This window comes from Sciurus carolinensis, chromosome 12 (genome assembly GCF_902686445.1).
Source record: "Sciurus carolinensis chromosome 12, mSciCar1.2, whole genome shotgun sequence".
NCBI lineage: Eukaryota > Metazoa > Chordata > Mammalia > Rodentia > Sciuridae > Sciurus > Sciurus carolinensis.
The window spans coordinates 50109421-50137350 of record NC_062224.1 but is presented as its reverse complement, the minus strand read 5'-3'; the positions used below and the strand labels follow the sequence as shown (position 1 = coordinate 50137350).

Below are 27930 nucleotides of genomic sequence, written 5' to 3'. Positions count from 1 at the left end.
TTTGCCTCATGCCTAGGAATCATCCATACTGCTCAGAAATTAAGATTGAGGGTGATTCCTTAGCATTCTAGTTTTAAGCTCCATGAGTAATCTGTGTAAATTCCCATTTACTGGCAACTTGAGTCAGCTCCTTGCAGGGAAATGAAGATCTGGTGGAAAGAATAGAGCCCTGGAAAATGGGAACAGCGCCCCCTCTCCCCCATTCCAGGGTGTTTCCTGGAGATGTGGTAAGGTTAGTTTTTGGAGATGCTAAATTCATTTCTTTTCTATCTCTTTCTCCCCTCTGCTTTAGAATAATAGCAAGCCCCCATACTCCTCCTGTGAGGGCCATTTCTACTGCTGTGCTAAGGCAGGATTTGCTTATGAGAGACTTTCTACCCTAAGTTCTTCGTTTCCAAAATCCAAGTTCACTGCAAAGATGTTGCCAGGTTCCCCTGGGTGGAGCTCTGGGTGGGGATGGGACATTTAGGAGCCTGAAGGGAGGGCTATGGAATGCCTTTACCTTGTCTCTTCCAATATGCTAGAATTTACAGAAAAATAAATATGTAACTAAAGCAGGATACAGTCACATTCTTCTTTTGGGAAAGTCTAAAGATAACACAGTCATAATGAAATCAACAATAAAATATTTAACTTGCCAATACCCCTTTCTCCAAACATGCCCCACCCCAGATGCTGGTAACTGTGATTCTATTCTCTACTTCTACCATGTCAATGCTTTCAGATTCCACATGTGAGATCATGCAGTATTTGTCTTCTTTTTTTCATTGTCACTAATAATATTTACCATAGGTTTCAAAACTTTAACAATGCTTTGAAATTAAAATGAAAAATTAAAAAGTGAGTTATATAATTTGAAAGGAGGAAACAAAAATATCATTAATTTCATTATGATTTGCCTACTTCAAAAACTAATTTAACCTAAATTTCATAGGAATATGTTACTTTAAATGAATTTAGGTAACATGAATCAATCAAAATAAATTTATAAAATTCAAAGGCTACATTTCCATTTGAATGACTTAAACTTTGAATACACAAAGTGTTAGCAAGAATGAAGAACAATAAAAATTCTTACAAATTGCTGGTGGGAATATAAAATGGTACAAACACTTTGGAAAACAATGTAATACATTCCTAAAGGGGCCACTTATCAAACAACACATATATCCCATTACTATGTATTTAGCCAAGAAAAAATGAAAATATATGTCAATACAAAGACCTGCTCATGAATGTTTATAACAGTATTCATAAAAACTCAAAAACAGAAACAGTCAAGTGTCCATCAACAAGTGCCTAGATAAACACAATGTGGTAAGCATAGATGATGGAATATTATTCAGTCACAAAAAGGAGTAAACTAGTTTAAGAGATCTATTGTATGATTAGTGACTACGGTACTTTGAAAAATAAAATTAAAAACAAATGAATAAATAAAAATATCCGACTGGCATCTTGATTATGTTGATCAAGGGCATGATTATGTTGATCAGGGAACAAGTGTCCATTTCTGGCTCCTTTTGTGGACCCTCTGTATTGAAGAATGGAGAAAAGAGAGACTCACTCAGCCTGGGGAGAAGTGCGAACATCAGAGACCTTTACCTTACTCTCTGGAAGAGTGCCAGCAGGGAGGAGTGACTCAAAGGAAGGTGAGAGCAGAGGGCTCTTGTAATGTTAGACCCAAGCACTGGGGTCCTGGGCCTTGGCAAAGATTCATGGACCCCACAGAGGCGGGGAGTCAGATAGTCCCCCCGACTTCCACTACGCAAACTTGACAATGGGCACACAGTGGTGACCATGATGGGCTGCAGTGTAGAAATCTTTTCCCAGTTTCCATGTACCATGTGAGAAGAGTGACACGAAGAAATCCTTGTTCATCCAGAGAAATGAAGATGCAAATGAATTCACTTTAAAATGATAAAGAAACGGACATTCTGGCATACCTGAATTTATGGGAAAAATTTACCCCTGTTCCATAGAAATGCTAACTCCCGTGTGTTGCCTCCTGAATGATTTTTCTGATCAAGCGGAAGATAGGGATAGTATACCAAGTATGAGTGCTGAAATGCCCACCTGCACTTGTGGCAGGCATTATTAACCAGTCAGCCATTCTTTCCTAAAACTACATGCTCACAGAGTCAGGGCAGCTTCAGCGCAGGCTCCAGAAAGATGCGGCAGCCAATCAGAACTGGCACAGAATAAAAATCCTATTTGCCTTTCCTGGCGTTGAGTAAGATGAGGCCAGTGTACAGAACGAGGAGTTATTCTTAAATGGCCATTTCCAGTGTTAGTTATCTGAGAGAAGGTGAGGATCTTCAGACAAGAAAACAGAATCTGGGAGGATTTGTCCTCGAGTGCCTGTTCCATCCTTCTCCAGCTCTGCTCTGTATCTCAAGTGCATTGCCTGGGCTCTCTTGCTAACTGGCTTTGTCTGCGGGAGGTGCTGCCAGAAGATGGGAGGGCAGGAAGAGGGTGAGTCTCTTTGCTTCTGACAGTGCTAATGTCCCCTTAGGCCATCTTCCTCCTGGAGGAGACTGTGCAGTGATTCTGACTCCTGACCCTTGTCTGGCTTCAGCCTTGAGTAGTTTCATTTCCTGCCTGTTTTCCTCCAGCACTAAGAGGGTCATGGTTTCCTGCAAGCACTTCAATATTCTCTGCTTGGTATCTTACCTCTTTCAGTTCCTGGGTAACCAATTGCCTATCTTAAAGGACCTGTTTCTGAATACTTGATTGGGAAATATCTGGAAATGACTCCAGAGAGTTTCTCTCTCTTGACTTCAAGTTTCAGGGCATGAATTTTGAGAGCCTTTCTCAGTTGTAAGGGAGTGGTAGGGTAATGAAGACCTAGGTTGATCTCACTTTAGGAATGTATAGGTCCTTTTCAAGGACAACCAATTACCAGAATCCCAGGGCTCCTTAGCTTAACTGTTAGTTTAATTTTAGGCCCTTAAAAATATCACCTTTTTATGCTTTGAGGTTCTATACAAGAATAAAGTCAAAATTTTAAGTAAAAAAATGTAAAATTAACAAAATTCAAATTTACAACATTGATTAACCTGGAGATACTACAAAAGTGCTGCTCTTAGCATGAGTTAATTTCTGACTCCCATTCTGTGGATTCTTTAAAGTACAGAATGTCTATGTCACCTTGTGCTGGGAGGGGAGTCAATTTTTCTATCACTAATTTTTTCCTCCTCAAACTTCTGCAAAACCTTGAATAACACAGGGCAAGGGATGTTTCCTTGGCTTATGTTTGGCTGAGTCACACCATTTGTTATTAAATAAAGCTCTGGCCTTTCCTCACTAGACTGAAAAAAATATGGAGGACAGGATAGTCATGGACTAGACTCAAGGGTTAAATGGTCATTAGCTGGTTCACAATCTTCACACACCCTGTGTGAGACTATTATATTAAAAACATAAAATATGAATTCTTATAGAGGTTCCCTCAAAAAAAAAAAGTACTAGTACCACAACTCCCAAGACCAGCCTAGCAGGGGTGGCAATAAATAATGAGCGATCACTTTGGAAGCTGAGTTTCAAGAATAAAGAATGAAAATTTCCAGAATTGGCTGCTGCTGTCTCTTACCAAATGGAAAGTCACCTTTGTAATCTTAAAGGATGTGGGCTTGGTTTTTGTCATAGAGTCTAGCAGGTTTCCTTACATTTTTTAAAATGAGTTTTATGTACAGAAAATAGAAACAATGAACCTCTTTAGTCAGGTCATACTGACTAAAACCACATGTAATGCAGTGTACCCTTGGGTACTCTGAGACGCTGGAGTGAGGACACTGAAAGACAAGAATGAGAGCGGATGGAAGTAGTGGAGGGAAATGATCAAATCTCTGTCCCTACTTTCATTTTCAGGACACCGTAAAACAAGTATAGTAAATGTGCTGCACGTAGACAGGAATATTTATTCTCTTCCTTTCTTGACACCATCCATAATTCTACGTAGATATACATGCCATAGGATGTACTGGAGACAGAGGCGTAATGAGGGAAAATAAAGTGTTTTAATGGTCGCCCTTTTTGGAGAAGAGTCTAATAAGTGTTCGTCTGCTCTACCTCAAGGCCCAGCAATTCCTCTTCCCGAAGACTTTTGCCTAGGAACTCAAGGGGTTGTATATAAGAACACTCATGGCAGTATTGCTTATACTAGACTTTTTAAAAAATGGAAATGTCCACCCACAAAAGAACAGACATATGATTTGTGGTATAGTCAGGCAAGGTTGTACTCAAGCAATTTGTTCATCAGGGGAAAAGAATGAACACATACATACTCACACACAATTTTGTTCACTCTTACACCAAAACAACTGAATGAGATAAACAAGTTGCAGAAGATTCATAAACTTAGGAGACACACTTCAGTCTCATTTCTTGAAAGTACCAAAATATATGTATGATATTGTTCATTTTTATTACAAGCATTTGTAATAAAAATATCAATAAAGGTAAAGGATGATAAATACCAAGTTCAGAATTGCTGTTACCTCTGGGGGGTGGGGGGCAGAGAGAGGGATGTAATGTGGAAGGTGCATAGGTTCCCTTTTTCTATCAGCAATGCTTTATTTCCAAAGCTGGGTGATACCTATGTAGGTTTATAGCCTTTATATGTTTCTGAATACCTGATATGTCACAATAAATCAAACATTTTAACAAGGGATCATTTTACATAGAACTCAACTCTTCTTGGCAAACACTTTAGTGAAACTTTGATGCTTCCACAGACTCCTGGATGTTCCTGGAACACAGCTTGTAAACCTGAGCAGGATTTGGCTCAACGACCTTATAGGTCTCTCTATCAAAGAGGCTTCTTTACCCTTGTTATCCTAACAAGCCTGTCTTCATGAAATGCATTAGTCAGTAAGGCAAAATATATTTTATGGCCACCTAGATGGATGTTTTCTTAAAGCAGATGCACCCTTGTAAAAGCAGCTGCCTTTATCGTTGTGGTGCTTCATTGGTTTGATGAGGAAGATGCTCCTGGGGATAGAGCAGAGGAACATTTTCCCCTGACAAACCTCACCACTCTTGGAGTCTGAAGTTCAGGTCTGAAAGCTGCAGCCAACTTATAGACTGAATCTAAAATCAAGCTGCAAAAACTCCTCTTGTGCTGCCTAAAAGAGGTCCCAAATGTCACACCTTTCTATCAGAGGTCATGCTGATGTTGTCCCAGGGTTGTGGAACATGAGCCTTACCCCTAGAGGCTTCAAGCTTTCTCTGTGTCTTTTTGTCTATCTCTGTGCCCAAGTGGAGTCCAAGACCTACGGTTCCCTGGCTCCCTCTGCATTCTTCTTTCTGAGGAATTTGATCCTTGTCACTGTATGGCATGTCCATAATACCACTGACTGCAGATTTAGGAAGCATTTGGCACAGTGGAAGGAGTGTGGGATTTGCAGCTAACCAAGAGTTCAGATCTTTTTTTATTGGCTTTGGAGCATTGGGCAAGTGACTTCACTTTTTTGAGTCTCAGTGTTCTCAGCTTTAAAATGAGGGTGATAACACCTCATCATCTAACGCCTGCATTAAAAGCAGTAACTGGAACTCAGCACATGGCATCATGGTCCTGTCACCCAGGAGCCCAACCAGTACATAAATAGTTGCAGCCCATGTGGCAGGTGAGCCCTGCTGTTAGGGTCAAGATGAAAGCCATCTGAGTTTAGGCATCCAGCACCTACGGAGTGGTAGATTATTAGCTTTCTCTGGTCTAGCATGTACAGGACATGGAGCAGACATGGGACAAGTGAAATTTTTAACTCCACATTTGGTCAAATTTAGCATCCTTGTGAAACAAGCCTCAGAGCATGACTTTTAGACAATGACTTTGCCTTTCTAACAACTGCCTGTTGAACACCTGTGCAGCAGGAATCAGGAGTATTCATAGGGAAATGGACATAATAGTGGGGGCCTGGGCAGGAAGCCCTAAGTCTGCCCTTCACATCAGGGAAGGATTCATGGGAGAAGCTTGAGTTAACTTAATGGCATTTTCAGGCAAACAAGGAGAAGACTGTAACCCTAAGACTCAGGGTTTGCAAAGGCACAGGGGTGGGGGGCAGACCTGAACATCAGCAGTGTTAGAATAGAACATCCCAAAAAGCAGTGGTGGCCCCTGAGACTGTACAGACAGGAAAGGGACAGAGATTAAAGGGCTTTGAATGTGGTACTAGGGAGATTTTTTTTTTTTTTTTCTTTTCCTATAGGCAATGAGAGCACCTAGAGAGGAATTTTGAGAAGAAAAATGGCGTGTTCAGATTTGTGCTTAGGAAGGTAGCTCTGCTGGTAATGACTTGAGGGATTAAAGGAAGTGAGCCTTGGAGGCAAACAGCAGAGCTAGGAGCCTGTGGCAAGAACTCAGTTAAAAACAGCCACTTGTTCCATGTGGATAAAGAGGAAGGGAGAGACACAAGATAGACAGAAGGGATGAAATAGAGGGATGTGGAAACTGATCAAATGTGAAGAGTAAGGGAGAAGGAGGGTATGGAGGACCAGGTCTTTGGCTTGGCACCTGGATGCAGTGGGCCGTGTTCAGTATGAGAGGGGTCACAGCAAGCTTGGGGGCTTGATGGGGTCACACGTACAATAAGTAAAGAAAAAAATCTCTGCAACATTGTTAGGGTGATGGAAAATAAAAACAAAACCTGACTTGGGTGTGCAGTTGTGAAACTCGAGACATTTGGGAGTCCTCTGGCTCAGGGCTTTGCAGTGGAAAAGTGATTCAAGCTGCACTCAAAGCCACATTTATCATTTTAAATATTCGAAGAGTCACATTACAAAGCAAAGGGAAACTGCCCCCTGCTCCTCCTGCATTCTTCTTCTGAGGAATTAGGCACCTTAAGGCACATTCAGAATATTACCTCTGGTTACAATACACCTTTAGGCGGTAAAAGTCATTTGAGTAATAGATTTTGTCCCATCAAATATACCCAATATATTGTGATTTTACTGTGAAATTAATATAACCATTGATGAGGTATTTTATATTTTTTATAGTAAGACTTCAAAATCTAGTGTGCATTTTATGTTTGCAGCACATCTCAATTTAGACTGGCTACATTTCAAGTGCTCAGTAGCCATGTGTGGTCAGTGGCCACCCTACTAGACAGGGTAGCTCTCATTTACTGGCCTGACTCTAGAAGTTATAAAGTTAGGATTTGTCTGACACTAGTAAGTGGCAATAGCTACTCTAATTACTTACTTTGTCAATGTAGTTGCTCCCCAATGCTATTTTGTAAACAGGAGTTTGGTGTAACCTGGAACCTCAGGAATAAGCATATTTGTGGGATGAATGCCCAGAGTGCTTAGTGAAAACTGTTATACATAAAGAATGGATTAGCTCAGCACTCCCATTGTACAGGAGGGACCCAGGGTCAGGTCAAAGGGGATGTAAGCAGCCCAGGAGAACAGAGCAGGACTAACAAGTTAACTTGGTCATTCACCACACTTTCCTTCTGGATAGTGTAATATCAGCCTGGTGTTTCTCTCTTTTCCATTAGAAATGTGCACTTGCATTTTCTCCTTTTACTTTACTGCATTCCTATTGGGATTTTAACTAGTTGCTGCAGGTATGAGGGCAGGAAATAGAAGCACTCTCAGCTCACAGTCAATGTTAATTCTCTTTTAAATCTACCCATGATAGATATGCCCAAGGGACTTACCTAAGCGCTATCCATTATGTACTCAGCCTATAAGGTATTGTAGTTCCCTCTTCTCTGTAGGAGATATGTTCCAAGACCCCCACTGGATGCCTGAAATCTCAGATAGTATCTAATTCTATATACATGCACTGCAATACTGTGACAGTCAATCTGATATCTATTAAGTGATTAACAGGTGGGTAGCATATACAATGTGGATGCTCTGGACAAAGGAATGATTCATGTCCGGGGATGAGGGCAGAGTGAGATAGTGCAAGATTTCATCATGCTACTCAAAATGGCATATGCAACTTAATACTCATGAATGTTTATTTCTGGAGTTTTCCATTTAATAGTAAATCATGGTTGATCATGAGTAACTGAAACCTTGGAAAGTAAAATTGGGAATAAGGGGGAACCACTAAAACTTGAAAGTTACTTAGAAACTGTAGGGTAATATTTAAATCCTGCTTCATCCCTACCACATACACTGACATATCTATTAGAATCACTTTCATAAGCATTACTTTTAAAATCACAGACAGACACCTATATGCACACATAGGGACTAAATATGAATCTCTAGTCAAAACTCTACAGAGACCAAAGAATAACAAAATGCATGGGGGTTATCCTAGTTCTCAAAGATAATTTTTCAAAGGAAGGACACTAATCTTTGTCAAGATTTATAGTATCCAATGCTGTGTTTTCTAAATGATGTTCTTAGTATTCAGTATGGTATTTTACTTTGAAATTTTTAGAGAAATGACTGAAATTTAGTTTTCCCATTTACAAAATATGTCCAAGTTCATGCTGTTTGTGTAAGATAAAGAAGACCTTTTGAGACTTAACAGGATCCTCCTGAAGGCATTTTTATTCCTTTGAAGACACTAAATTATTACCATTAACATAATTCCCCTTGAATATCAACGTGGAGTTAATTTACCCAGTTGCTATCATCCCTTGTATTAAAAGCATCACACTTAGAAGTAATGTAGCCTTTGAAAAAACCATCACCTTCTGCTCCTAGCTTCCAGAACTTGTGTCCTGATTTGCTTTCCAGAGAGTGACTGGGTTGCTTTGTCTTATTTGTGGTTTCTTTGTTAATGCTTTCCCTTTTGTTTGTACAATCTTGACAGAAGGAAACGTGTTTATTGCCTGACACTCAACAGGAGCACTTAATAAGTCCTTGTTGGATGGATAAATAAATGAGCTAGAATTGCCAGATTCCTTTTTCCTTCTCAGCAGTTTTGCTCCTTCTTTCCCTGCCTGGGATGTAGCAAACAGGTCTGACTGGAAAATGAACAGAATTCCTACAAACAAATCAGCTTCTCAATTTTTGTTACATCAGAAATCCTCATTTTACCTGCTCTCTTCCCCTGACTGGTTCCCTCTCACCTGCCCCACTCACATTCCAGCTTAATTATGCTGTGTTAGGTTGGTAGCTTGGGGCCTCTCTTCTTTCTTCTTTCTCCCAGCTGAATATCTCCCTCTGCCAGTGCAGCTGGGTCTACCAACCCTGGCAGTGGCTGCCCAGGGCCCTGCTGGTCACTTTGATGAAGCCAATGGCCTGCGTGTTCTCATTCCAGGGCCATCCAGAGGCTTCTACAGAGACTTCACGAAATCTCCCGGGCCAACAGAGTTTCATTGGCACGGAATGGAAGAGGCTTTCTCTCAACCACAGTTCTGAAAGCCTAATGCTACCCAGCTGGCATTACCCATCTGTTCCTGACTCTGTCATCTCCCTTCTGGGGTGTGGAGCAAGGCTGGCATTCTGTATTTGCCCAGTCCTGGTCTTCCAGCTCTAAAGGCTGCCCTGTAGGATCATGCGAGCTGCTCTGGCTGATGTCTGAGACTGAGGAGGGATGTCCCTGGGCCTGGCTCCTGGGTTCCCATCTCCTGCAGTGGATGATGACCTCCAGCATCCTGCAACCCAGGTCATGCAGAGGCCAGTTTCTGCAGGAATGGAGCTGTCTCAAGATCCACATGGTCAAAAACACAAGAACTGATGGATTAAGGAATGAGCCGATACTGCACACCTCACCCTCCCATTAATCCCAGTTCATAGCAAGGAGGAGAACTCAGACTCTCCTCTTTCTTTCTTCTTCATTTCTAAATTGGGCCTGGGGAGAAAATGGTATTGTAAAGAAGATGAAGCCAGTGAACTCTGTTTTCAAATTCCTGTTTTCTCTAACTCATTTATGTAGACAAAAAATATGTATTTATAAATAATTCATATGTATCAAAATATGTATTATTTTAAAATATCATGTATTAGTATTTTATAATGAATATATATTTTATTAACAAACCATATTATATATAACCTATACCAGTGTCATACAAAATATTAACATGCTATATCAATACATTAATAAATAGATACTAAAACATATATTACATCTTATATTAAGAATATATTAGTTTTATTATAGTAATCATTTACATATGATTATATTGTACTAACATTATTGTTGCTACTTCCAAGTGTTGATTAATAGTGTTTTTTAATTGAATGATAGAAATTAACTTGTTTTTTCTTTTATAACTAGTTTACTTTCCCTGCTGAGATACATTGGAAAGTAAAGGAAAATAAAATCAACATTTTTTCCCACTTGCCCAGAGTAAGCACAGGCTTGTTTTAGCAGGAAAATAGTCCTTTGCTTTTGTAGCAATAGTAAAACCCTTTAAACACCTTGGAATGCAGAGTTCTGAATATTGTTCAGGGACAATGATTCCCAAACTGAGGTCCATATTGACCTTTAGTTGTGGTTTCTCTACTCTAGAGTCTCTTAGTACTGGCAGCTATTAAAACACTCAGTAAGTGTTGGTTATTATTACTAACCCAAAAGGACAGAATAGGAAAGCAAAAATGGTCTTCCTATGGTCTGCCCCAGAAAACTTGGCCTTAGTGGTCTCACATTGTTGGATTTGCCCACCTGATCCTGTGGATACAGTTCTAACTGGTTCTAGCCAGCTCCTCTGGTGTACATCTGCTCAATGCTCATTCACATTTATTGAGTCCCTGTGAGCCCTTTGAGGGTCTACAGGTGTTCTGTGTTCACGCTTTTGTCAATAAATATGAACCAAGGGCTTACGATTCTGCTGCACCATGCTGAGTTCTCAGCATACAAGGGTGAACAAAATACAGTGAAATCTGCTTTCAAGAGGCTCTTGGTCCATTGCAGAGGGCAGCAAATGAACACGAGCTTGCTCAGACTGTGCAGAAGCCATGAAACAAGGCAAACAGAGCATGTACCAGGTTCTTACCCAGAGGAACTGGCATTCAAACTGCAAACTGAAGGGTGCCTTAGAGTCAGCAGGGTGGACAGACGGGGCAGGTGGGGAGGACAAGGCTTCAACGAGTGAGCAGCGCCTCTGAGGTCTGCAGCATGCACAGGGAGTTCTGTGGCTAGACCCAGGGTAGATGCTGTGTTTCTTCAACATGTGGTGAAAGGACCACTGACTTCAGAATCCTCTGGTCTTTTAATGAAAATGCAGATTCCTGGATGCCAGCTCAGAATTCCTGAATCACTTTTAAACATTCTCAAGTGATCTGATCAAGTGATCTGAAGGGTCAACTGAAGCCTGAGCTGTTAACATTGGATGTCAGTGGGGAGAATGGAAATGCAAAGGCATATGTTGGTGAGGCACAGGTCACGAAAAGCCTGCAAATCCAGGTGAGCCATGTGGACTTTCTCATGAGGGTCACAGGCAGTGCCATGCTGGTAAAAAACTAATAACTGGCTCCAGAGTGGGGCTGGGGGCCGATTCAGAGTTTGCTGACTTTTGGATTGTAACTACTGTAGGAAAAATCATATGAGAGAATGAGTTCTAACTTTGCAAGACCTAAGCAAGCAAGAAAGAAAAGTTGCCATTCTTTGAGAGGCTACTTCTTGTATTATGCTGAATCTAGTCTTTTCTTCTAAACAACCCAGCTACCATAATCAGTTGTTGCGAAAGGTCTTACAGTAATGAGAGCTGATTTATGCTACCAAGGCATTGATTTTACTCCAAGCTCTTTGACCCGCATCTTGACAGGTGAGAGATGGAGACACTAGCGGGCAGGGGTTATGTAGGCAGGAGGAGCTTTCCCACTGCTTTAGCTACAGCATCATCCAGAACATTGAAGGTGTGCTTTTCCTACTTGCATTTATGATGACAATTCATTCTAAACATTTGTCATGGGATTTGCATTTCTGCTTATATTTATGCATATATTTCTAAATATTATACTAGTAATAACTAACAGTGTGAACTTGTGTACTCTCACAGTGACCTGGGATATAGAACTTATTATCATATGCATTTTATACAGGAGGAAACTGAGGCTCTGAAGAGTTACCCTCTAGTAAGTGACAGAACTAGAATCTGAACATGACAGACTAGAATAGGCTATGGTGCCATGCCCATCCCCTTCACACTAACTGTCATAATTTGGATCTAGAATGTTCCCAAAAAGTCCATGTGTTTAAAGACTTGATTTTCAGCCTGGTACTAGGAGAAATGGTGGAAGCTCTAAGAGGTAGGGCCTAGTGAAAGGTTTTAGGTCACTGGGAATGTTCTCTTGAAGGAGACTGTGGAACTCTAATCTCTTTCTCTTCCATTTCCTCATGTCCCAGCTGTAAGGTGAACAACTTGCTACTCGATACACTCCTCACCATGAGCTGCTTCCTCACCACAGACCCCAAAGCAACAGGTTCGACGGATCATAGACCAAAACCTCTAAAACTGTGAACCAGAACACAACCTTTCCCTTCATGTGTTTATTATTCCAGGCATTTGTTACCATAATGGAAAGTCCACTAACATAGAAAATCTAACCAAATACATAGTCTTATAAATTCCAACTTCCTTTTCACAATCTGCAGATGCCTTGAAGGGAACCGAGTTCAGCAGTTCAACCAATGCTTCACAGCAGCTTTCGGTAAAGAAATCTGACAAATGCTTCATACACAAACCTACTTTTGGTTTTATTGGCTTTATGGTAAAATTTACACAGCATCATAAAAACATGGAGTATGCATGTCAGTTGCTCCTGGCTGGTGGGGTAGGATTATCCCTTACCTGTTTCAAAGGCCTCTAGATTAGAGACTGTCTAAGCCTTTTTTAGGAAAACATTTTGATATAAAGAAACATTTCCTTGAATTTAATCTAAATCTGTCATTCTATGACCACAGCAAGTCTTTTATTCAAGTCTCCATTAAGACAGAGCACAGGTTATGTTAGGTTGTACATGATCTTGTGTGTAGTGGTGTTTAGTATATTTTAAAGTAATTGTTAAGCACTTCTTAGTCTTACCTTCTGCAGGCTAAACACTTCTTAGCTCTTAAGGATTTCTGATTCACAGAGTTCTTCAAATGAGAGATTCCAATATTTTATCTGAATCCATGTATCAAGTAGGTGGAACATAAAGGATTATTTCAGTTACTATTCTCTGTGGAATTGTGGCAAAGTTTCAAACAGCTTTAGAACAATTCTAAATGACTTAAGGGTTTCATATAGAGTATGATAATTGGTCTAAAAAGCCATAAAACCTTGACTGTACTGTTTTGATTCTTTCTTTTGCTGTCTATATTGTCTGTAATTTTAGAATGTTGACATTTATATCTAATGTGTCTGCAAAGTTGCAGAGTGGGTTGAAAAGGACAATCTTGAGCCAGTTTCAGCAATGTGTGGCAATGTCTCTGAGCACATAAGAGCTGGTCTCACGAGACCCAATCCTCATGCTCACCACCAATGCCCACTCTTCACAGACTCACATTCCATTTCCTTTCCACCATCCCTTTCATCACAGGGACTTATCTTTGCAGAAGATTTCCTTTAGAAAGTTACTTTATGCCACAAATCAGAAGCCATACCTTTAAAAAACAAACCGAAATACAGTAAAATGACGCAGCGTCTTTCAGGCAGAAATAAGACAGGTTCAGACAGATAAAAAAGCACCATCCCTGGGGAGTTAGGCAATTGTAAGCTGAGAGGACATACTGAAGGCAATAGTATTGGAGTATTCTTATAACCCTGATTCGCACACAAAATAAATTCTTTAATAGCTAATACTGTATCTTTTCTAGAGAGGTTATAGTCAATCCACTTTCCATTTGCTGCACAAACATTTGGTAAAACACAGCTGTCATATAAAGAAATGAACCTCCAACCATTCCATCTTTGCTCTCCTTCCTTTCTCTTCCCTTCCTCTCCTCTTTGCTTTCTCCCTTTCTTCTTCATCTTCTTTTGAAGCTGCAGTTTCTTCAGAACACACTCCTGACATTCATAAAAAGTAAAGATTTGGCCTGATTTTACGTGCCCTGACTAGGTGCTCACTGCAAATTTTGCAGCAAGCATTGGCAAGCAGGAATCACCAGAGGCTGAAATTGATGGGAATTTTTTTTTTCCAGCCTCACTCAGTGGAGGCAGCACTCAGAGGATTAAAGAGAATTATGGAGGTTGGAAGATTAAAAAATGGAATTAAAAAAGAACACATTTTAAAAGTACACAAAGATGATTAGTTATATGATTTTCTTTACCCTTATAGGTGAAACAACTCAATCAGCTTCTCTCTGTTTCCCTTCTCCCTGACTCCCACCCCTCGCCTCTGCAAACATCATTTATTATGGCTAGAACCCCAAGGCCTGTGTCATGGTCTGCCAGCAGGCCGGTCAGAAGTATATCCATCAGCCTAGAGACTCTTCTAGATTGCATTATATATAAAAGGAAGAATAAGTGGTGTGTCCCAGTCATAGCCAAAGCTGTGCTAAGGATGTGTATCACCGACAATATACTAACTGTGATTAGGGGAGGACACCTGCCACCTTGTCTGTTTCTAGGTACTTCAAGTGTGGCCGCCCACCCAGGAGACAGAGGGTGCTCAGGTGCCCTCTTCCCAATGCCCTTAATTTCAACCCTCATGAACATTTTGCCCACCCTGTTTTGCCACTTCCAGTTAATCTCATGCATATTTATGTGCCAATTATGCAAATCCCAAGATAAAAATGCATTAAGCACCCATGATTTAGACTGGTTAAGTCTATTACATGGCATAATGAAATTACGGCATGATGTTCAATTTACCTCAACACTTGCTTTAAACTGTCAGTAAGTTATTAAGTAACCATAACACACCAAAATTTAGCTCGAGAAGGCTTCCTTTGTCTGCCCCATCATGATACCAGGCAATCAGAAACTTCAAACTAAATCCTCATCAATGGAGGAAAATATTCCAGAATAGACTTAACAAGCCATAATGTGATCAAAGTTTAAGAAAGGCAATACAATGTCATTGATATTAGTCTTTGAATAAATTTTAAAAAAATCACAGGGTAATTTCAACAACACAGAACAGCGATTAGGAATTAAAGCTGAGTCTAATCAATGGGATTCTCCTATTACAGTCTTACACAATTGAGTCTTGCTCCCTGAGTCATGATGATATTGTAGGTCACCAAATTCAAATGTAATTTGAATTTTCAGTATGGAAATATCAGTTTCCAGTGTCAGAAATGAAGCGATTAGAAAGGAATTCACAGAAGCAATATAAAACACATCCACATGCAAATCTCTTGAAACCTAAAAACTGAAAGGTTTGAATGAGACTCAATTTGCTATGCAGAGATTTTATGTTTGAACTTTGATAGGACCCAAAGTTCCACAGTTTCAATGTTCATTAGATGAGATGATGGTTCAGGAACAAGCCATGATGTGAATTCAACTGATAAACATAATGTATGAGCAGTCTGACCCACTGACATCCATTTTCCCCCTTCCGATAGCATGCCATTTGAATGGGCTCCAGTGTGATTTACACAGCGCCTGGGTCCTGGCTCATTTGCATAGGGAACTCCCCTCAATTGTATGAGAGTTGTACTTGCCGAGGGTTATGCACTCAGATCCACAGATTTGTTTGGCGCCAGCAAGTGTACAATACCAGGAGAGTTTGTCTGAGGTAGTCATTTCAAAAGCTGGCCAAAGGAGCAGATTATAAAGCCATTCCCTAAAGCCTTCAAATCTCATCCTGTCAATAAAGGGAAATAAGCCAGTTGTATTTGCCATTTTCTTTGCTGTTCTAAGGGCTGTATGATGGGAATGTGATGTGGTCACAGCCTTAGATTGAAGTGTGGCTTGCTGCCTCAAGCAACCTGACTTCACCTGTGTGCTCCAGGAGAACAACGGGTCACCATAGGAGTCTCGAGGGGGATCAGTCAACCAGCAGAGGGGCTGGAATTAGAACCTTTGTAACTAACTGTCACTTGAGGCTGTCCTCCTAATGAACCACAATCAAACGATTGGTGAGCCTGACAGAGACAGAGAATCCTCCCAGAGGATGGGGTGCTTTCATGTACAAGACCCCAGTTCTAATATACGCTCAGAATGTCATGGTCATGCTCATTAACTAGCAGGAAAAAAAAAAAGATGTTCACTGACAAAAGGGTCTATTTGTGTCCGAATCACTAAAACAGAGCATCAAAGGGATGAGGTAAATCAAAGCCGTTTCCACTGGCTTTAACTCTGCTCTCTGTAGAGAGCTATTTGCTCCGATTAAAAAAAGAATTCTGATTAAGAACAATAATATTGCTAGCATTATTTAAAACTTTTGACCCACCCATTTAAAGCTCAATGTGGATTTGGCAGGTATCAAACAGCCCCCTCATCATGTGCGCTTTTAATGGAAACTCCATTTTCAAGGAATCCCTTTCTCCAGTGAAAAAGCAAACTCCAGCCAAGAAGAACAAGTGTTCCCAGTCTTCAGGAGATTGGAACTTGTTTCTGTGAACGTTTCTAAATATTACAGGACCAAGTTCAAGATGTTAGATTAGTGCTGTGCTCTGTTATCTTTTCTGCAGGTCGGCTAGTTTTCTGAGAGCACACTGGCTTCCAGAATGCATTAACCTACTTTTGGTGGAGAGGATTCCCCCGATCCTCCTGCTCTGAACAAGAGGAGGAGGAGGAGAGAGGATATCTCAAGTGTGAGCTGGGCATGCTCTTTGCCATAAAGTATTACCCTTCCTGCTAAACAGCGATGCAGCCTGAGAAATTGGTACTTCCTGCAAAGGAACAGCTCCGAGGGTAGCGCGGCCCCAAAGCAAGAGTGATTGGAAATGCTGCGAAAATATGGCTGTCTAATCAACCGAGAGGGGAACTCATTTACTAAGATTCCCATTGTCCACGCTGACAGATGGCTCCCCCCCCCCCCCCATGCTCTCCCCTTCGCACTGATCGCGCTGCCTGGGAGGCAAACCTATTCTTTGAGAGATCCAGTTGCATTCGCCAGCCTAGTTCTCAAATAAGACAAAAGCTCGCTGAGCCTCCCCTGCACTGAGCCTTTCTGTACCTTCAAGCAGCCCCAAAAGAAAGCGAGATTCACTCCCCTTACCTTCGTCCTCATCGGAGACAGGAGCCCTTCCATTTTGGCGGAATCCTCATGCCAGTTTCTCTCTTCTGCAAGTTACTCCGTCTCGGTGCCGTCCTTAAGCATCCCACATGAAAAGAACCATGTCGGGAGCCGCCAGTGGCTCCCTTCTCCCGGGTGGCGCCGCTGCACGCTGCACCGCCACCCGGTCTAACTTGAATCCCCAGTGCCTGCAAATCGCCGTTCCCGAAGTCTGCTCCTCTCCTCGCCCTCTTCCCCCTCGCTTTCTTCTCTCTGCGCTCTCTCCTCCCTCTCTCTCCTCCCTCTCTCTTTCCATAATCTGCCTACAGCTCTCTGTGTACCATGCTTACTTGACAAATGATCCCTGTCTTAGGTATCGCATTTAAGCCAAGAGAAGTGGTTTGAACCAAGCCACAGGGCAGCTCACCCAGGACAGGAGGCCGGGAGTTGAGCTGCAGTGTCCCAGCGCTTCCCAGAGTCAGGTCTGCGGTTTGTTTCCTCTAGAGCTGAAGGCACTACTGTAGTCCTTCCTTCCTTCTTCCAGTCAGCCATTCCTTTTTAAGAAATAGGGCCCCCCACAGAATTGGAACCAGTTGACACCGTTACTCAGCGGGTTTTCTGATGTGTGCGGAAAGCAGAAAAGAAGTCCCAACACTTGTATATTTCTAAATACTCATTTGTTCAGCCCAGTGTGCATATAACATCTGGATAGTTAACTGGAAATTTGGAGTTTTGACCAGATGTTTAGAAGCACATAGACACAGCTTCTTCTCAGAGAAAGTTTCAAAAACAGATTTATGGACTCCATTCCTCAACAGCTGGGCATTAAATAATACGTGTGTGTGTTTGTGTGTGTGTGTGAGCACACGCTGTTCAGGACTCCAAATAAATCAGGACAGGCTTTTTAATTCAGCACTACTGGTCACTCAGAAAAAATAGACAATGAAAGAAAAATGACAAAGATCTGGATGAGAGCATGAAGAAATTGAAAAGATGAGATTTTCCTGGACTTTCTTGAAGGATCCTCTATGTGGAAATAATTCAACATTTCCCTATCAACTGGTGACTCCTTAATTGTAGCTAAGAATGTTTATGCCATTGCGAAAGCTTAAGGACACATTCACATCCTATATTTGATATACACACCATTTGTGAATTCATCAATGATATTTAAGGCTAATGTCCCCTGTCCCTTGTCCCTGGGATGGAACTGTCCCTCTTTCTAAATGCTGTTCTCATACAGGACTCCTGATTCATATTCAAGATGGGGTGACACACATGCTGCCCTCCAGATGAAACCAGAAGTCATTCCATTTACCCTGCCTCTTCCCTCATTGATAATTTTAATCCTTGATTAATCTACTTTTTCTCCTCCAGTTCATAGAGACTTCTAGAATCTACACCAACTCTAGTACCCGACCCCCATGCACTCTTCAGCTCCTCTCCAGCTCTGTTTTAATCTTTCTCTACTTCACCTTAGGAGGAGGCTGCCATCTTGTTCTCACACAGTACTCAAGAGTCTTGACAAGCTGCCAGTAGTCCCAACAGGTTAGGTGCAGCATTCTGTCCTCCCTAGAAGATTCTCGCTGTTTCTGGTGACCTCTAGACCTTATTTCCTTTGTTGCGGTCTTGGACGTTGCTTTATCTTACTCAGTATTCTAGTATCTGGGGCCCACTTTTTTCTTTCAGTCATTCAACAAATAGTTGCAATGCACCTCCTGTGTACTTGGACCTGTTCTAGTTCCTGATGGACGGGTGAGTAGACAGAGCCTGGTCCCATGGTCCTGAAGCAGGCTTGATAACAACTCACCCTACCCACCCAGCCCTTTCATCTGTCATCTCATTATCATCAGCCTCTGCCCATGCTGTTGGGTCTCTCTATAGGATTACAAGCCCACCCATGAGACTTCTCCTCCATTCTCGTGCCTCCATGGTTATGACTCTTCTCCTTCCTGGATATTCACTGACTTTCTCTGAAGAAGCTAAAACTAATTTACTCCATAAGAATTCCATTCTTACTCTTTTCCTTCAGTGCACCACCAAAGATCCTGGTGTTGCCCTGGGTCGCTGCCCCGGGTTGATGCCCCACCCGGTGTTACCGGTATTGTAGAAACAAGACTTACCTAAAGTCTCGTTTCTGCAGGGGTGTCCCTGATGCCAAAATTCGCATCCTTGGCCTTGGGTGGAAAAAGGCAAAAGTGGATGAGTTCCCATTCTTTGGCCACATGGTGTCTGATGAATATGAGCAGCTATCCTCTGAAGCCTTGGAGGCTGCCCGAATTTGTGCCAAAAAGTACATGGTAAAAAGTTGTGGCAAAGACAGCTTTCATATCTGAGTGAGGCTCCACCCTTTCCATGTCATCCATATCAACAAGATGTTGTCCTGTGCTGGGGCTGACAGGTTCCAGACAGGTATGCAGGGTGCCTTTGGGAAACAAGACACAATGGCCAGGGTTCACATTGGCCAAGCCATCGTGTCCATGTTGTGCCAAGCTGCAGAACAAGCAACATGTGATTGAGGCCCTATGCAGGGCCAAGTTCAAGTTCCTGACCACCAGAAGATTCACATTTCAAAGAAGTGGGGCTTTACCAAGTTTAATGCTGATGAGTTTGAAGACATGGTGGCTGAGAAGTGGCTCATTCCCGATGGCTGTGGGGTCAAATATATCCCCAACTGTGGTCCCCTGGAAAAGTGGTGGGCCCTGCACTCATGAGGGCATCCACTGTGCTGTCCCCTTAATCTCACACACACCCAATAAATCCTGTATTGTATCCACCCCTGCCCCCCCCCCAAAAAAAAATTCCATTCTCCACTTCCATCTTTGCTTTCATCGTGTTTGATTTTCAACAACTAGAACAAGCTGTATCCATTACTGGTTCACTGACTTGCATCAAGTCTATTCTGAAACCTTCAGTTCTGTTCCTTGACCTTCCTGATCCCAGAAACCCCCTCACCAAGATTCCCAGTCATGCCTACTCCTCAAGAACTCGCTCCTTTGGCCTTTTTTTTTGGTCACATAATTAGTCACGCCCTGCCTCCTAGTACTCTTCCAACCCAAACCTCACAAAGGGTTCCTTTAAAGTGGGTAGAACAGCGGGGGAACTGTTGTCAAGGTTAAAAAAGAAAAGAGCTAGACTGATTTACATGTTTCAGGCTGGTTGGTGTCTGACAAACTCCACGCATAGTTTTTGGAGCCAGAACAGCCTTCTGGAGCCAGAGGAAGGGACTTCAGGGAAGAATTTTGAAAATCCTATATTTAGCACCACGTAAGGAGAGTGGAACTTTTCTGGTTGTCTATACTCTAGTCCCCCAGCCCCTGGAGCTGTTTTCACAGTGGACTGAGAGATTCCTGACTGCATCAAACTGTCCCCAACCCCAATCAATGGGACCCACGACCTTTTGCTTAGTTCTTGAACCAATGCTGATGTTGATGATGAAGATGATGTTGATAACTGCTAAATTCTTGCTTTGTTCCAGGCATTATACTGAGTGATTTTCATGCATTGGCTTATCCAAACCCCTTACCTCCCCCACTCCATGAGAGACGTGCCCTTTGTAATGCTGTTTTGTCTCTACAGTGGACCTACATTTAGCTCAGTGAGATCACTTCTAATGCACTGGTCCCAACTTCATTCATTTTTTAAAAAAAATTCCTTGGTCAAACTAAGACATATAGTTGAAACCACATTTAAGTTTCTGTTCTTTATCAGTTGGAAACTGCAAAGCAAGCATGCAAAACTATTATTTTAGGCCATGACATTAATTTAACATTAGTATCTCATTCACTTATTTATTCATGAAACCAATATTCATTGACAATCTACCTCAATCCAGGACACTTATCCAGCCAAAAGTCTTGTCTTTATCAATGACAAAACAGTTATTTATAAAATGGAGCACACAAATTTATTACCTATCATTTCCAAGTCTTTTAAATATCAATGATCATCTTTTATGTGTATGTATGAAGAAATATGATTTTTTTAAGGAAGGAAGGGGGCAGCTGGAGAAGTAGTGGTGGTGGGATTTAGGAAATATTCTATCCTGGGCGATAGTTATGCAACATGAATGGACAGTAGTCATCAGACCTTTAGATAGCCTGACTGTCTTGACAAGAATCAGTGTTACCAAAATATTCAGAAGTGGGAACAACATTTGCATTTTCTCATTCCAGCTTTCTTTGAATCATGGGTGCTTTCTGCTTGTAACATCATATTCAAAAAGAGATCTGTAAGGGCAGAATTTACAATCTGGGATTAACCCAGCCTTAGAAGAAAAAGTCAATGAATATCAAATATGGAGACACTGTAAAATATCATTTAAATTTGTGCTTCAGGGAAAGGAAATCTTCGTTTAAATCTGGCTACAGGAATTCCCACTGTGAGGTGGGGACTTCTTGACCTACAGAGGGAAGGTCCCAAGAACCCTTTCTTGGCAGATGTTCAGATTCTTTGATCCATTCTTCTTTTCCATTTCAGAGGGACAGAGAGTGAAATGATAACATCATAATAAACTTCTCTAGACTAGGAGTACTTGTAAATGTCACAAAGGTCATTAGATATGTCATGGTCAGAGGGTCAGGTTTCCCATCTCTCTTGCACTAAAATGCTGACCCTTTTTTCCTTGTACCTTTACCATCCCTGAGGTTAATTTCTTTATGTCGCTTGGAGTCTCTGGGGATCACAGCTAGCTACACAATTAAGATTTACTATCTGAGGATTGTATTGCTCTGCTCCACAAAAAGTTTTCATTATTAGGGTAAGAGGATTTTGACCTGACAACCATCAGGTTTTATCCTCAGTGACCTGCCCATCAATCTTTACTACTTATTGGGAACATCCTCATTAAGACTTTGACTATAGCGTGATAAAAGATTCAGGAGAACTTCTTCCTGAATCAGTTCCAGATATCTTGGGCACTCTGAGGGAGTTTCTCAAATAACACTACAATCTCCTTCCTCTTTTGCCTCTCTGCCCCTGACACTCATCCTAAGCTACATACATTTGCTTTGATTTATAATATAATATCAGAACCTATCACAGAGTAAATTCCCACTTCCTCATACTAAATTAAAATGCTCAAAGAGAATTGTGATTTAATACCCAAGTGCTTGAATTTATTCGGGTCTGTGTAAGGGTAAACATTCTAAAAGTTATTGCAATACAAAAATTATACAGCAACTGAGATTTTTTTCAAAGTGTTTTCACATGTGTTACCTTTTATAGAACCTCAGAATTACCCCATTTGGCATGGCAGGTATTAATTTCCACTTTACGAGGTTGGAGAGATGAACAGAAAGAAAGTAACATTTATTGCATGTGAACTTTGTTCCAGGACTTGAACCAGTACTTTTATGTGGCATCTCGTTTAATGTTCAAAGGTGTATCAGTGCTCCCATTTAACAGATAATGGACTGAGATGAAGCGGATGAAGTGTGGTAGTAAATGGCATCATTTGGTCCCAATGATTCCCATATTTTGTTCTCCATGCCATTTGCCAAGTGACTTTGTCACACTCTCTCTCACTGTTTCTGGATATGACCATGTGCCTTGTCTCTGCCAATGAAATGCTAACCAATATGATATGAACTGAAGTTTGAGCACGGCTCTAGAAAGAAACAATCCAGCTAATCTGCTGATCCCAGGAGGAAGATGAGAGAAGATTTAGCCCATAGATTCACGAGGAAGCCACTAATCACAAGTGAGCAAGACCAGCCAAGATCAGCCGATCCCAGCCTTGATTCACAAAACTGGAAACTTCTGGAAAACCAATATTTGTTGACATGTGGTACCAGGTGTTGTATTTGTGATGGATGCTGCTCATGGATAGAGTGACTAGCCTGAGATTGCAGAGTTTCTAAGCAATAGATCCAGAACTGGAACCCCAAGCACAGGTCTTAGGGCTCCAGATTTTAGGTTCTTGAATGCTCTCCATTCTGAGGAATGGGCTGTATATTAAAGTATTTTTCAAATCTCCAGATCAATGTCTCAGCTCCTGGACATACAAACCAGCACTTCCATGTAACTGAATATCAAGTACAGAGCCTACTGTATTTGACTCACAGTTCTCTAGTTGCAGCTGACTGGGGAGAACAGTGGCGTTAGATGGAGTCCTCTGTCTTGGTTGATCAGTCATCTTGTTTTATGATCTTTTAGATTCTCTGTTCTATTTTCTAAAGAACAATGATTGCCTAAAGTTATCAGCAATTGGTATAGAAGTTAATTGGAATCTAGCCCTGGGAGACTTCTTCCTTCAGCAGTTTCTGTCTTTCAGAAAAAGTGCCACACAGTGGGAAAAATCAAACTGCTTGTTTTCATTATCATGAAAACTTTAGCTCCAAATGGATCGTTACTTGGCCTGTGTTTTACGGAAATCTATAAAGGATAGGGTGACATTATTTTGCAGAGTTTAAAAAGATTCTTTCTTTCCTTCAGATTTTATGTTTAAGTGTTTTTGTCAAGGGGAAAAACCTGCCAGCTGCTGTGGCTCCAGATCATTGCTCCTGTGTTTGCTCAGAACAACTCTGGAAACACTGATAAGGAGGAAGTGGGGAGAGGGCCCTGGTGGAGGAACGCCTCCTTCCTCCTCATCCCCACAGGGGATGCCACAGGATGCTCCTTGAGCCCTCCCTGCCCACCTCCCCCAAAGATGACATGTCCAGGAGCATTTTTAAAGCCACTTGCTACTGTTGGGGTGGGTATTTCAAAGATCCAAAGCAAGGAATTGTACTAAAGTAATTAGGTAGGGAAGCCTTATTTATAAATAAATAAAAATTGTGTATTTTGGGGTGTAAAAAGTAATGTCATGATATATGTATACATTGTTAAATGATTACTGTAGAAAAAGTTTTTTCTTGATGGATTTGTCAGGACTTACATAAATCACTTTCAAACAGTCTGTTCATTTGAGTTTTTATCCCTCAACGAGGAAACCCTAACACTATCACCAGATTGCCCCATGATTGATTATAAAAACCTGGACTAAGATAAAAATGATGGTGATCAGTGGAGATGAGAACCTACACACTTTCTGCTTCTCAATCTTCTTTGTACCTCACACTGGGTAAACAGAGTTAGAATGTTTTTCTTCAGTGAGCCTGTCCTGGACTCTGGAGATATGAAAGACATCCCCATTTTTCTCCCGCAAACCACCTCACTAACCACTGAGCCCACCTCAGTTTGGTACTGGGATATTACTGGATTCCTTCAAGCCACACATGTGTTGAGAACCTACTGTGTCTGGCCCAGCCAGAGGCTCTGCACTGAGGTTACCAGATTAAGAATACTGGTCACAACTCCTGAAGTGTTCCAAGAACTGGAGTCAATAATCATGCCAGGTGAGAAGTAGCATAGGGAGTGCACAATTAAAGTGGAACGAAAGGTTGGAAAGAGCTGATTTTACCTGAGATGGCTGATGAAGATTTCATAGAGGGACAGTTCCTTTTTTTTTTTTTTTTTTTTTTAACTTTTTGGATGGAATGCAGGGCCTGATACATGCAAAGCATTACCACCAAGCTACACCCCAGCCCAGGGGACATCCCTGAAGGTAGCTTTGTGGCCACAGGGGTTATTATGTTGGGGCATAGGGCTGTCAAGTCAGAGGAATGGGGTAGAAAAGTATAGGATTGAGAGAGAATTTTAAGAAGAATAACCAACACATACAAAGAAAGCAAAGAGGCAGAAGATATGATATTTGAGAACAAATACAAGTATCAAGGTTTATGAATGCTAATAAATGAACTCTAACTCATTTCATTTCAGACTCTATTTTTTTAAATTTAAAACTTGATACCTCACTCTATTTAAAAAACATGCATATGCCATGTATAGATGAAATAGTACAGAGGCACAGTTCCCATTACAATATTAGCAATTGCTTGAAAATTGTATTTTTATTTAGAAATCTTCAGGAAACTCTCCTATATTATGAAAGCTCATCCTTGCAAATTATTTTATTCTGCAAATTTAAATGGGTCATAGTGTGGGGGGTGACTGAAGGGAGATTCGCAGAGTAAAAGAAAGGAATCGAGGGAGAGAAAAGGGGAGGGAAAGGGGGAAATACTGGGGAATGATACTGGCCAAATTATATTGCTATATCATATGCATAGATGAATCTAACCATTATGTTTAATTATAATGCACCAATAAAAATGTGGAAAAAAAGAAAAAAAAAACAAATGGACCACACCTGCATATTATATGACAGTCTCTTTTAATTAACAGTAGTGGAATCACCTAATGGAATTTGGCTTAAATGGTGACTTTTTATACAATAAATGTATCTCAACATGATTTATTTTAAGAGCTCTGAGGAGTTTTTCAAATCAATCCTGTATCTTAAATTTCCTTGGTCAGTTTCCTCCCGAGGCACAAATGAAAATAATTGCCTGATTCAATTTCTACTGTGTCAAAACAATGAAATTAATGATAGATGTTGATGGGCATATTTATCCCAAAACCTGCAAAGTACTCTGTTTTGCAGATTTTGTGTCTTAACTTTGATATCTAAATGTGCTCCCTAAAAGCAAAACTATGGTACCCCCTCCATGAACAGAAGATTCCAGTGCCTGAGGTCACATTGTCAGCTGGCGTTTTGATCAGACATGAGAAATATTTCTGCCTCGATTTTAATAAAATGTGCTTTCCTAACAGAATCTCAGTCTTAACCTGAGAATCTAAACTTTCAGTATTAATAGCATTGACTTGAAATGTAATGGTAATTGATCATAATAACTGAGAGACATTATGAACACAGAGGATAACTGCAGAAAAAAAGTTCTATTTTGAAACTCTACTATGGTTTCCAAGTATGATTTACCTGTTCACGGTCTGGAGGGAAGCGGTTGGACCTCTAAAGCCAAATCACTGAAGCTCTTATACCTGAACCTGGTGTTTGTGTCTAGTTTGTTGAGTGGTCTTGGTTATTACCTAGTTTTACTTAGCTACTTTTCTACTCTATTAAATTTGAAAATGCGAAAATTACTACTTCTCTAACATTTAGAAACAGTAATTCCCCCCCACCCCAGTTTACAGGAATCTATTGCACAACAAAGATTGGGGTGCTTTATTCAAGGCTCTATGCCCATCTTCGGAGGGGTGCTCTGAACATTGGCAGGAGTCCAGGCCTAGGCTGAGCAAGGCATGGTGTCCCTTTCGCCTCCCAGGGAAAGAAATCTCTTTAGGCTTCTTTTCAAAGAAGCCCAGGTGTGTGGCACATGGGTTATGTGTCAGAAATGAAAGAAGTTTGGGGAATAAAGGTGCATGTTTTATTTCCTTTATTAATTTTTGAGGAAGTGCTGGATTCCCTTACGGTGTCATCATGTAAGGGCTGGCAGGGAACAGCTGTGTGGGGAAGTGCACCACAGGTGAGCCTGACCGCTAAAGCAGTTCAGGGTGTTTCCCTTTCATGTCTGAATATGTTTAGACAGTTACACAACCAGGGAGCTTGGAATGGAAGAAAACAATGCCAGGAGAAAGGAATGCTTTGAATCTGGGTCCCTGGGCCTTGGTTTTGCTTATTTTTTCTTTGTTAAACCAATCCGAGACCATCCCATAGGTTGTTCACCCTCTGCCAGAGTCTCTGCCTGGACAGGTTTTCCCTAGGCCTATAGCTCAGAAATCATCTTTCAATCTACTTTTCCTACCCAGTGTCACTGAATGGTCTAATTTTCATGTCTATTTCAAGAAGCTTGGAAGACCCATTGGTATAAGGCTCTTGCTTCCCAGGCGGCCTAGAAGGATGTAGAGATGGATTTCTTGCATTCTTTATTTAGTCCTATATATCATCAGCAGAGATATGTCTAAACCTCAACACCTGTAGGATGTTCTTGGAAACAAAGATATCCTCCTAAGTAAATGGAGTGAAAGGAAGAGCAAAATATTGTTGTGTAGGCAGACCCCGAGAGCCCTGCCAAACTACAGTTTTCCTGGTTTAAGACTGGAGTTTAGTCTAAGACCATGGGAGCATAGAACTAAATCACTAAAATCTCAAAGACGTCTTCTGCTAGAAAAATAATAGGTGCAATGTTTGGAGAGGGCATGGAGCTCATGGGTAAGGAACTTCAGGGACAGTTTTTAGCTTTATGGTAGAGCTGATGGTAACAGAGTCATTAGTAGGACTCTTGCAAAAGAGGCCACAGGGTGAATTGTTGGGACTAATGACATGTTAACTAACTCAGGCTGGCTCCTTACTCCCTGGCGGGTGAGCAAGATCAAGGCCTCAAACGCGATTTCAAAGGTTCATGACAATAAATCGGACCACCGTCAGGGATTGGTTAACAATAGTTCTGCGAATGTGATCAGCTCCTGCTTGCCATATAGTCCTATGGGACTCTTGCCTGCGTGAGCCCCACCCCCCCAGTGTCTGGCTGACCTTTAAGCTGATTGGTTCCTGCTTAGCCTCCACCCTATATAAAAGCTGTGTGATTTCCTCAATAAAGGAGTTCCTGCTGACGTGTCTGATTGTCCTCCGCCCAGAGGGCTGCGTGCGGGCGGTCAGTCGGCCCTACCTTTCCCGGTCTGGCCTTGTCGGAGAGTGTCCCCTTCCCTTGCCGCTGGTCAAGAAGAGCAAGGGTGCTTAAGACCCCGACAGTGGATTTGATGTTGGCAGAACAGGAACCGGAGCTGAGGTCTGGGTATGAATGGTGGTGGCATCGTTGTTGCTGGGCATGGTGGAGAAATTCCAGCAGCAGCAGCAGCACCCAGGGGTGGCATCAACAGTCCAGAGAAAAATGATGACAGAAACAGCAGAGAAAACTGTCACCTGCCAACCAGCAGATAAGTGAATCCACACCAATCATGGAAGGACTGATGTTGAGCAGAGAAGAAACCAGCAGAGGTTCCTCTACAGAGAAGGACAGAGTAGTAATGACAACCATGCAGAGACAGACTTAGCAACAGCCCCAACAAAGCAAAAATGCA

At 41.5% G+C, this 27930-nt stretch overlaps 1 protein-coding gene and 1 pseudogene across 1 annotated transcript in view; one reads left to right on the top strand and one right to left on the bottom strand.

Moving 5' to 3' along the window:
- The window catches only part of Frmd4a (FERM domain containing 4A), a 420775-nt gene extending 403725 nt beyond the window's left edge, over positions 1 to 17050 (bottom strand). The window contains exon 1 of the mRNA XM_047520300.1: positions 17014 to 17050. Coding sequence (XP_047376256.1) covers positions 17014 to 17046 — 33 coding nt within the window. The 5' untranslated portion in view covers positions 17047 to 17050. The remainder of the gene's footprint in view (positions 1 to 17013) is intronic.
- A 2053-nt stretch (positions 17051 to 19103) lies between these two features.
- Positions 19104 to 19724, top strand: LOC124961296 (60S ribosomal protein L10-like; annotated as a pseudogene).
- Positions 19725 to 27930: the final 8206 nt, after the last annotated feature.